The following is a 12242-nucleotide window of genomic DNA, read 5'->3' as shown; positions in this document are numbered from 1 at the left end:
GCAGTTTAGATAAGATTTTTGAAGGGCGTAAGCAAAATAGAGACTGTTTGTTCGTTTTTTTTTTAGGGAGAAACAGGCAAAGATCAGGTCTATATTTCAAAGCTTTTCCAATATAGCTATATGAAAAAAAAAAGCCAACAATATTTGACAGAGCTGTGCTGGCAAAATCCTGAGTTTATTTGCTATTACAGCAGCCACAGGCACCTTTTGTGGATGTACTTTAGTTTGGGGAACTGCTTTACAGAAACAATTCAGAAATTTGCCGGTGTAACTATACCAGCTAATCATGTCTGGTTTGGACAAGGCTGAACTTTATGCTTTTCTGTTTGTTTATATATTTGTCTCCATATGTTACCATATGAAAGAGCCACACAACAGGCACAGGAGACATCGTACACAGGGAAACCAGTTAAACTCTCTGTACAAGAGTTCCTTGGTGCCTCAAGTCAATAAACTGCAGACATCAGAGAAATGCGCCACATTTCTTTCAAGAAGGATAACCTTAGGTGTAATAGCAGTTATGTTTCTTAATGTGCAGTGGGGGGCAGCAAATCTGAGAGTTATTTCCATTTCTCCAGGCCTTTTATGCATGAGGGATGGCACCCAGCTGCTTGTGCTGAGCCTGTACAGGTTGCACACCACTGGAAAGGAGACTTGTGAGGGGTAATCATCCATCAAGTGGCATAGACATTGCCTAATCCCCAGCCACTAGGATATCCTGGCTGACTGCATATGAGTTTTAGGGTTTATATAGCATACATTGCAATATATAAAACATGGGGAACTGAATACACCTTTTGACACTTAAAAAAAAGACACACATTTTCAGAAATATTGACTTCCTACATCTCTTACTTAGAAAAGAGAGAGCTGCAGGCTCCCAGTTCGTCAGGAGGTAGGTTGCAATTTTAGGCACACATGTTTAGAAACATTCGATGAGTGTGATTTGTAGCATCTCAAATTAAGAGCATGAATGTATGCGCCACCCTTAACTCAAGCCCGTAGATTTTCTTGTTTTGCATTAAGGTGCTGTCCCCCACTAAGATGCAGTGGCGGTGGGTTGTCCTCAGTCACTTAGCTGGAAGGGAGCTCATGGAAGCCATCAGTGCTGTCAAAATGGCACAGCACAGTGATCTGAGCATCCTCCTGAGAATGAAGAGAGTTGTAATTATGGGTTTCCAGATGTGAGAACCCAGACCTGAGGGGCTGAGGGTGCAATGTAGTGACTGCAGCATCTCACCAGAGTGGCGAGGCTCATGGTTAGTTTTTATATTTGGGGTATTTCTGAGAGGGAAGGAGCTATAATGATGCACTGTTTTTTATTATATATATAAAAAAATATATATAAAAATATATATGCTATATATATATTTATTTGTTTGCTTATATGACTAGACCAGAAGGGCCAGCAGTTCAACAACTTGAGCCTTCAAAAGCTACCATTGCCTCCAGTGTACAGTATGAGGGTAGTTAAAGGTGTTCCTTTTCAGTAAGCCCAGCAGAAAATCCAGAGTCTCCAGGGCTGCAAGAAAATTTGCTTAGTTGGGCACTGTAGGGCTATGTTTCCAGTAACTTATTTAAGAACTTAAATATGTTATTTAAATTTAAGTAACTCATTTACACTCTGCCAGATATTCTGGATTTTTTTCCATTTTCCTCCGTGTTTAAGGCAATGATTCTTCATAAACTGTCAGAGTCTAAATAGTAATACTCTGTCTTGATTTTATTAGTGTGTGATTCCCTTTTATTAAGTTAAATAACGAACACCATGGGTTAAAAGTCTGCACATCATCCTTTGACAGTGACCCGGACCTTTTTAAAAGCATTACTTGTAGGGCATTCAATTCAATCAGATGCATACTGATGAAAAAACAACCACCCAGAGCTCTCATTGACTATGTACAGCCAAAGCTTGACAGCCTAGCATCAAACAAAAAATTGATTTCAAACCCAAAAGTCAATATTTTGCTTTTGCAAAGGCACTTTCGCACTTGGGAGGAAAGTTTGCATGTAATGTACACATTTGATGAGAAAAATACGGAGGAGATAGATGGCTTGTTTGGACTTGATTTGGTGGACCTCTCGTTTCCTATAAACAGTAAAGCCAATGAAGTGTTAATCTGTGCAGCGAGAGAGGAGATTCAACTAGTTTGACATGTGCACATATACCATCCAGGTGGGCCTGATTTTTTATGTCATTAATCTAAACAAATTAAGTTACTTAAGTATGTTTCAGAACGAAGTCCTCATAGTTTATAAAGCCTAGACTTGTCAATCAGTAACAAGATGCCATTTTATCTGCTGTGTGGTTTCTAGGTCCTCCATTTCCACTTGCTACTGGTTACAGTCTGTTTGCAAGATGAAGAATGATTGCATTTTTTACACATTGTACATTGTTAGAGGTCAAGTTTAGATTTTGATAGAGTCTTTTTTTCACTGGTCCTGGTATACGTAGCTTTACTAACAATGTCTAAAATAGCTATGGATAGTGGCTGGAGACATTCACAGGGACACCATAGGTAGTGTTGTCATGAAAATTCACTACAGCTTTTATGTTCTACAACTTTTTTGGTATCCACTTATTGTAGCACTGGTTATTGCAAATTCAATGTCCAGATGGCACATTTAGAGGAACACTCAAAACTGTTTACATCTATATAGCCATTTTCTTCTACTAAATAGTTTCCAGTGCTTGTAGGATTTTTCTGAACAAAAGACTATACCACATTTACAATACAGGTGTGCACAGGAAGGTTTTTCTTAGGCTTTAATCATCCATAAAACATAGTTAGTTGCATGTCTATGCATATAGCATTATAAAGTACCGGTGAGATACAAGACTGTAATGACTGGGATTCAAAGAGCTCAACTTCAGGAAAACTCTGAACAAGAATACTCTCTAGAACCAGGACATACACACTGCTGATTTTAACTGCATGATGAAGACTACACTTTTCTCTGGTGAGAGTCCCTCAGCAGAGATGGAACAGCAGCTCCCTATTGTGCTGTTACTTAAAGAAAAAGCATCAAGGTAGCTTTCCTATAGTTGTTTTGTTACTTAATGGAGATTATACACCAGTTCTCTGTTTTCTTTTATGATTCAGTGTCATTTTGTGGCTTAGCATTTTGAAAACCAGCAGCACAAGGTGTTGCTACAGAAAAACAATTATTTCACAGCATGGTACAAACACTCCTCTTGATGGTAGGAGAAGCTAGTCTTAAGTGAAATTCAGTGGATATGCTTCTTAAGGAGAGATTCAGTCACTCAAATTGTACCACAAATTCCATTTTTTAAGTGTTAGTGAGGGAAAACAGACATCTCTGCACAGATAAATCATCTAAATAGAGTGACCTGTTTCATTTCATCTCTATCACCATCCTGTGGGGTCGCTTCCTCATAGACTACCTGACTCTCGCATGTAGACAGAGCCTGTTGTAGGACATTCCTTGAACGAGGAAATTCTCGTCTAGATTGCAGAACATCAATAAGAGACCCAGAGATGGATCTGCTTGGTACAACAGAGGTGCCACCTTTGCACATTGCTTCAGCTCAGTCCAGATTTTGCACATTCAGCTGGATTCTCTGCAAATGGGAGAAAAGCTTGGTCTGCAGCTGATCCTGGCTGTCACCAGAAGCCACCAAGGAACCCTCTGAGCAGACAGCATCTCCCATTCTGATTTTTCTCCTCGTATTTTTGCATTATCTGCCAGCTTGGGGGTTAAATATTCTGCTTGATTTTCATTCTGCAGATGCCGTCATTGGCTTGCCGTATGTCTGATAGGGAACCTGTTTCTGGCAAGCTGCCTCACTTTTAACAGCAAACTCTCTGTGCCCCCTGCAAGGGTGCTGGGGAAGACCCAGTTCAGTCTTTCATAGTTCACCTGACCCTAGGTGGCTCATTAGATTAATGAGTGAAGGCACCCCAGCTTCCATACCCAGTGGCACCCAAATTGACAGGGAGCCTATGAAGGTAATTTCAGCTGGCTGGTGGTGTGAGTGCTGTGAGTGTACATCTGCAGCAGATTGAAACGTGGTCCTGGCACTGAAGCAAGGCTCTTAGCTGCTCTGTTGAATGCAGAGTTCATTATTTTTAAAAAAGATTGTTTCCTCTGCAACGAGGGGGATTTCTCTGTGTGTGGGTATAAGCACGATTGCCCAAAGTCACACTACCAAGTTAGTCATCACAGCTACTGTGGAGTTGAAGTTCAAGGGAGCAATGAGTGATTCATTCCACCTGGCACTATATACAGTGAGTAAAGAGAAATATTTCCTGTACCTAATCCAGACAGCAGTCAGGCATCAGGCTGTCTGCATATGAGCAGACATACAAATGACAAATGTGTGGAGGAACAGGAGAAGCTGGGAAAAAAAAAAGATGAGAATGTATTTTTCACTCTGAGGCTAGCACATTTGCCCTGAATGCAATCCCAAAACCTAATGAATCAGAAAGTGTAATTGTTGCATAGACTAATTTCAAAACAGTACTACTCATTAAAGATTACGGGAAAGAAAAGGAACATGGGGTTCAGACCTTTTATTCAAATTTTTTCATATTAGCTCGTCATTGGTAATCTTTTTATGGTTCCCATTTATTCAATTCTTCATTCACAGGATTCTGTCAGGGGTCTCTAATATGTGCCAAGTACAAGCTTCATTAACTGAGTTATCTTTGAGCTCTGCTTTATATGTGGTTACCAAGCCAGTGTTAGTCAATGATGTTTTAATGTTAAAAAACAAACAAAAAAAGCAACGCAAAGGCAACTCGATTTCTATTTGTGTTTTTCTCAATCAGATTTCCAATGTTTCATTACATTTGAATACTGACATATTTCATGTTCGACACACTTTGGAGACCCATTAGAGAAAATGAGGCTTACAGGGGTGTTCATTAAGTTCTGAGCTATTTAGACTTCCACAGTGCCAGCCTATCTTCTAGAAATGTTGAACTTTATCTCTGGGACTCCGTTTCATTGGCACCTAGTGTCTAAGACTAGGAGGGCTCCTTTGCTATTGACAGATCTCTTTTGCTGTCCTTTCAAGGCAAAAATCATCCCATAAACTGTGTTGCTTGACTCTGGAGACTATTAGAAATTTGGAGGGGGGGGGTGTTTTACAAGGTGTTTGTTTTATTCCTCAGTACTTTGTTACCTTAGCTGGTCCTTCTGAATAGTATATGTTAGGTTTTTCATTCCAACAACAAGTAGAGAGGGAATGATAACTCCATGTCATTTTGGAAACCAAAGAGGAAAACTGCGAGAAGGAAAATGCTGAAAATTATCTCTTTCTGAGTAAGCCAAGATAACTTACAAATAGTCACAGTTAGCCTTCTTATAGTTGCTGAAGAAAGGTCTTGGGGAACCGAGTACAATTTGTGCAGAGGCCACGATGTCCTGCTCCTCTATAAAGTCTTCTGAATTCCTGTGGTGCTGTTGTCCCAATAAAGGCTTGCCGTTAGATGTAGAAAGCTGTATCTGACTTCCCCTGTATCCTACCTATGTGGTGGGATCTGCAAAAATTCAGTGCTGCCTAAGCAGCTGTAAATATACAGTGTTTATGTATAATATATTGCAGGATAATCAGAACATCTTCCCACTGTATAAGATTCATGCACATATATAATGTAAGAGAGCCACTGCAGCCAGCATTAAGGTTGCCCTTCCTGTGAGGAAATAAAACCACACACTTTATATCACTCAAACATTGTGGAACAAGTTAAAAAGAGCATGTTCAAATAAGGAGACAGTTGCAATTTTAGAAAATCAAGAAGGAATTTGCTTTGTGGGCTTCCCTTATCCTTTGCAAATCCCATAGAATCTTTCGTGACCGCAAAGGGTAAGAACCTCAATAGTTTTGTCGCATCAAGAAAATCCTGCACAGCTGCAGCAATTTTCAGTAGGAAGATGTCGTAGCTTGTGCTTTCATCTACACCTTTTTTCTAATGTTCCTTAACTTGAGAAGAAGAAAAAGTAAGGGATCATAAGGCAAGGGAAATAGTTGCTAATCCAAGTCAAGGTATATTAAATTCAGTAATGCTCAGACATGACGTAAGTGTTCAGAATTTGTATATGAATGAAATTAAAAATATTCTGGGAGGAAAAGCTACCTAAATGTCAGAAAAAAGAAATACAAGCTATAAAATCCTGTGAAAAATCACATAGACCAGAGCAAGATAGATGTGCTGTCTTTACTTAGCAAAGAAATCACAGAGGGTATGCAAATAGAGAATGAAAACGACACATTTTTACTTGATTCGAAAGCATTATCCATAATAGCATCTGCAATGTGTCTGCAATAATAGGATGTAAATTGGAATTTACATAACAGATCTTTGGAAACAGGCGCTGACTCACAGCCTGAAAATGGTGTCTCCAGTAGGCAAAGTCAACTGATAGCAGGAAAACTTCACAAAACACCTATTGCATATTCCAGGATTCACCCATTTGCCCCCCTTTCCTGTTTGTGCAGAGTATTCATCTCAGGCATCAGTTGTAATAAAACTCAAATATCTGGTCTTGGAAACCTTTGGTATGTTGCTCCTGATTAGACGAGTCATCTTCTCTGGGATGAATTAAGTTCTTGTGAACGGTGATAGATTGACAGCCCTAAAAACTGGAAATCCTCTATTTACATTCATCTCCCTCAGCCTGGAATTAATACACTGTTCCTGTCTTCCTTCGTCTGCAAGCAGACACGTTCCCCAGACCGCTGGTCTTGGTGTGTTCTGTGCCTGTCTTCCCATCTTCCTTTTGCCTCTCAGCAAAGGGTGCCTAGCCAAGGAGTCATGGCTGCTGTCTGTTGAGTGGGAAAATGAGTCGCCAATTTAACTAAGCCAGCAGTAGGATTCTTCTGCTGTTGTTTTTATTACCTCCATGGTCAGAGCTTCAGTTATGCGACAGTCCCCAACAATATCCAGTCCAAGGATGGTTGGATGCTTTGATTCACATAGTGCTGCAGAGCTGAGCTCAGACCTGGTTTAGTTCTGATATTCCTTGTCCGTACAGTCCATGGTTGTTGCTCTGTCCTTCCTTTGCTGGCTGATGTACAGAATTTTTCAGACCTAACTAGTGTTAGATCACAGTCCAGTATGGCATTATTAATTTTGGATGAGCTTTGCTGAGTCAGACTTCTGAATACTCCATTAGATTCCTGGGAATAATCTATCTATCCAAATGTAGATGACCAGTATGGGACTCTTTTTTGAGCTTGGAGCTTGTTCTCTATTATACTGATATATGATAGAGAGAACAGCACTTTTAAGGTGTTCCTCTGACCTTTCTCAGAGTATAGGGTAAAACAGATTGGGACCCTAAAAACACTCAGTTCTCCCCATGGAATATATAGCCCTAGTCCCATGTCTAACCTAACAAAGCCAGAGGTAGGTACATGTTCAAACAGAATAATGGCACCTTTGTAATTAACACCTATTTTTTTGCTAGACCGCCTCAGCCACCCTAAGGTTTTGGTATAATCATCCATAGTTAATGGTAAGGCAGTGTGAGTTAATACAGGGTGAGGAAGGAAGGGACAGGATGTCTTTCACACATCTTTATATTTTATCTTATGTGTCTAAATATCCAAGAGGCTATAGAGATACTGTAAATGCCTTCCCTGTTCCTTTCCTGAATCCAAGTCCCAATCCAGATTTCAAAAGTGTCATTAAATGTCATGGTAATTTTTGATACCATTCATTGTAATTTAGGACTCTGTACAGTTCATTAATTTCTAAGCTCTCTAATTAGAGAGTACATGAGTGTTAGTTTTTCATGGTACAGAAGTCTGTCTGGTAAGTATTAGATTGATACCATATGCATTTTTTTTCAGATAAGGCATCAGATAAGTGTTGTGCATTAATGACTTAAAAGCATGAACCTCTTAAAGTCAGAGGAATAAGTTTCCTGTATCCCATATCCAGTATGCTGAACTGTCAGTCTCCCTTCAGTTCCATCAAATACTTTAGTTTTTCTTCATTTCCAGAAAACATGTGAAAAAAATCCTTGATACTTAATTAAAAAAATTAAAAACCCAATATAATCAGCACTACGTTGGTCTTTCCTAAATGTTTGCCTGTTTGGCTTCCTCAATCTACCTCCCTCAGACTCTTGGCTAACAAATACTTTGAGTTTTACTCAAAGTAGCCATATCACTGATCTTTACATCTTTGTTCACCATATGTTGTTTCATTTTCCTGACACCACAGTTTTTATGCCACATGCATTTTTTACTCAGGTTGAGTACATCTCTAACAATACAAACTATGGGATTTTGTTAAATTGTGTAACCCTGACACAGTTTTATGGCTTTCCCTAAATTCAGTCTATGATTAAGTGTATTCTCGGTCTTCTTGTTGACTTAACTATTGAAAGTTCTCTGGCAAAACAGGCAGAACAAACTTCACTGGGAGCTGTATATCCATCATAAAATTGCTCTAAAGTGTTATCTATCCAGCCTGGTTGTATTTTTCATGGTTTATCACAAATTAGTGTCACAGATAGATTGCAGTTTGCAACCTGCAGTTGTTCATTGGAGTTAACTTGGCTGTCAGGACAGCCTTTTTGCAGTGCTTTAAGCTTTCATAACTTTTGTGCATGAAACTGAACTATTTTTCTAGCTGGCTAGGGGATCAATGCATGTGTCATTAGAGCATACGGAACAAGGCTATGTTACTCTTTTGAGTTTGATTTAGGATATGTGGCATGACAGCCTTCATACTTTTTAGAAGTGTCTGCACATAAATGAGTGCAGTATGGAGCAACTCAAATCATGAACCTTAAAAATATTTTACCTGTGTTTTAGATCATCCTCCAAATCTTCAAAATCATTCAAGACTTAGAACTCCACCACCTCCAATATCACATGCTCACACCCCAAATCAACATCACGCGGCGTCTATCAATTCCCTAAACAGAGGGAACTTCACTCCACGCAGCAACCCCAGCCCAGCTCCTACGGACCACTCTCTTTCTGGAGAACAACCAGCCAGCACACAAGAGCCAGCCCATGCTCAGGACAACTGGTTACTTAACAGTAACATCCCACTGGAGACTAGGTAGGTCATTTTCTTTAGTACTTTACAATGTTCTGACTGTGTGTGCTAAGGTTGTTATGGAAAATACACACATCTGTATAGCTAGCTGTTCAGTTTGTGAACTGGTGTTTGGCTTAAGTATTTTGAGTTGTATTTATTATTCCTTGTGTCTTTTCTATTTCGACTATGAGAAGAGGAAATTGCTCTTCTTTCATAAACTAAAAATATTGTCTTTAACAGCTGCTCTTAAGGTTATTTTCCTCATTTAAAATTGGAATCAGGTTTATAAATTAAAATGTTCTTGGTTTTCTTTCTTTTATTTTTCTTTAATGTCTTTTCTTCCTATGTGGTAGGATAAATCAATATCCTATTTAAGAAACTGAAATCAGTCAATATATTGAAAAGATTTAGCCTTCTATCTGTGCCTTGTCAAGCAGATACTTTTGTAGTACATCGTTCAGGAAAGGTTGATCTTGTTTTACCTAATGAGGAGAGGTCAGCTGCAGCATTTTACTATCCTACAACATTGCTCCAGCAAGCATGAAACACTGGATAGCAGGGCATCAGTCAATTAATGATGTTTCCATTTAGCATTTAAATTCTTTTCCACCTGTGCAACACACAAAGGGTATGACCAGGGTGCATTGAGTTGTTCTAGTTCATAGCTTTGTTTAGGTTCTATGCAGGTTCTGGAAAAGGGAGTTGTCATATTCCCTCAGCCCCAGTCCTCCCATCTGATGGTGAGTGCATCTACTTCTTGCTGTCCACTTGAAACTCAGTTTTTGCATTCTCCGGAGGTTTTGCTTCACCATTTCCTTTGCTACTGAGAAGCCAATGGAGGTGCTGGAGTCATTAGCCCCCATACATGGTATCTTTTTCAGTTTGGAGAGAAGTCTTCCAGACCTAACATGGTTTACTTAGCTGCCTTTTTTCTCTCATTTGTCTTACCTTCTCAAACCAACAAGAAAGATTTTAGACAGCAAAAAACATACTAACAGAAAACTGAGTCAGGGGCCAAATTTGTCACATCACTGCCTTTGGGAATCTCACTGAGATCAGTGGTAGCTGTGTCTGTATGCTGGGACAAAATGTACCCAGTCTTGCCAGCTTCTGCTAAGAAAATAGTTTTTAAAAATGAACACTTCTGTCGAAGTTTTTGAGAATGAGCTATGTCTGCTGGCCCTCTGAAACTTCCAAAACAGACCTCAATCTAACATTTTATGTCATTTAAGGATAATTAATTTCTCTGCGACTCCTTGATTAAAAAGACTCAACTAAGAAGCTGGATCCAAAAGATTAAGACAAAATTATGAGCAAGTACTGCAAGTGTGATTTGGCAACAATTTCAGTAATTATATTGTGTTACTGATTCTTGAGCATATATACCCAAGCAGTGACTTTTATGTGTTCTTTCTTTTGGGGGGAAAAAAAAACACAGTAAAAAATACTTAGGCCCCACTCCTGCAGCCCATTTGTGAATAATCCCCTATAATTCTGGAGGAAGCCCTGTGCCTTTTTCTAAACCAGGTTGTGAATTCTTGGGAGAAGAGATAATATACTGTTTTAATAGTGCCAAGACATCCTCACATCTGACTGGGGTCTCTCAGAACCCACCACCTTAAAATTGAGAAGGAATGTCCTTGCTGCTGGATCAATGGAGGAATGTCAGAGATAAAAGCTCTTTGCTGAAAACATCCTGCCCCCATTTGTCCAATTCTAGTGGCAATCAGAGAGGGACAACCCTACCACATCTTAATAAATGCAGGAGTTCATAGACGGAACAACTATCTGGCTAGTCCTGGACTGTTCCTGTTAAATTGTAAATGAGCACATCCTCAAAGACTGTCCTCATTTCTTCTCCATGAAACCATTGTGGATGAAAATTTTTCAAGATCTGAAGCAGACTGTTCTTTCTGCAAGTTGGGTTGGTCACATTATTGTGTTAACTGGACTAAATGTTGGAGGTCTACCTGCATGAAGAGATCCTTCTGCATCATTTGATGATTTCACTTGCATCACAAATCAGTCACATTTGTAACTGATCCTTAATTTAACCATTTTATTAATTAGGTAGAAAACAGGTCGTTTCAAGACTGGTGTTGTGGCTTTTCACACGCTGGTTGGAATGGCATAATTTTTCCCAGTGTCCCTTCAGACAATGAACACGTTGGAAAAGAATGTGTAATTTTATGCCAAACAGCAAATAAGTACATTTACAAAGCACGACTGACAGGCTTTTGTTCCTTCACTAAACAACATTAAGAAAATAAAATGTGTTATAATGGTGTCCTAATGCAAAGAGGCTGTGCTGCATAGACAACCAGTAAATCTGTGACAAATCTCCACTCTAAAAGTCTGCTCTTCCAACATGCAGAGGTCTTCCACTTCCTTTGGTGGGAATTCTGTAGATGTAAAAGACCAGGCTTCAGACGTGTTTACCAAACTTGGATGCCCAATTCCACCTCTTCCATGAAGTCGACCTTCCCCACTGCAAAGACTTTTAGAACCAAAAAAAGACCTCCACCTAAGAGAATAAAATGTCCAATATGTAAAAAAAATAAATCCTGGCCAAGAGACATTAATCCAAGAATTAAGGCCTTTGAAGTATAGCAATAGGAGATTATAGTAATCTCATGTCAAAAATGGAATTGTATTTCTGTTGAATATCCGTTTTTTTAAAATCCCATATTAGTCAACAGAGAGAGAAAACATGAAGAAAAAGCTACGTCTTTTAAAGAGGGATTGTCACAGGCTGTGAAAGGTGCCGGCAGTTACAGATTTTAAGCACCCCAGAGTATGAAGAGGCTTGATTTTGACTGCCATGGACTCCAGGCAGTATTCAGAACTGGGAATTTAGGATGGTTTGTCACTGCCTGGAAATTTCCATACTGTAATGCAAAGGCAAGCAGAGATGTGTAGCACAAGTATGGAACTGACACGATAAGCATATCCTGTATCTGAGAACTTTCTATGTTGCAAGAGGAAGAGCCCCTCCTCTTCTCTCCCTCCTTTTCATTAGTTTCCCTTTACTCCCTTTTCTCTGTTTCTCCTTTTTCCTCTTTCTTTTCCTGTCTGCTCCCTTTTTTGTTGCTTTAAAAGCAATGTGTTATCAAGGTTGTGATGAGAAGATCTTTGCTCAGCAGTCACTCCTGACAGGTAAGTCAGTTCCCCCCATATTTATTCCTCACTCTTCCTTCTTCTGTGGCCTCCTTTCTG

The 12242-nt window shown here is 39.4% G+C and overlaps 1 protein-coding gene across 9 annotated transcripts in view; it reads left to right on the top strand.

Moving 5' to 3' along the window:
• The window catches only part of TENM4 (teneurin transmembrane protein 4), a 599338-nt gene that overhangs the window by 376946 nt on the left and 210150 nt on the right, over window positions 1-12242 (top strand). For all 9 annotated transcript variants that reach the window (XM_052812175.1, XM_052812176.1, XM_052812174.1 and 6 more), the window contains one exon: window positions 8795-9047. In XM_052812175.1, coding sequence (XP_052668135.1) covers window positions 8795-9047 — 253 coding nt within the window. The remainder of the gene's footprint in view (window positions 1-8794; window positions 9048-12242) is intronic.

Source organism: Harpia harpyja, chromosome 17, assembly GCF_026419915.1.
Source record: "Harpia harpyja isolate bHarHar1 chromosome 17, bHarHar1 primary haplotype, whole genome shotgun sequence".
Classification (NCBI taxonomy): Eukaryota; Metazoa; Chordata; class Aves; order Accipitriformes; family Accipitridae; genus Harpia; species Harpia harpyja.
The sequence above is the reverse complement of the archived record's forward strand: the minus strand, read 5'-3'. Positions and strand labels throughout refer to the sequence as shown.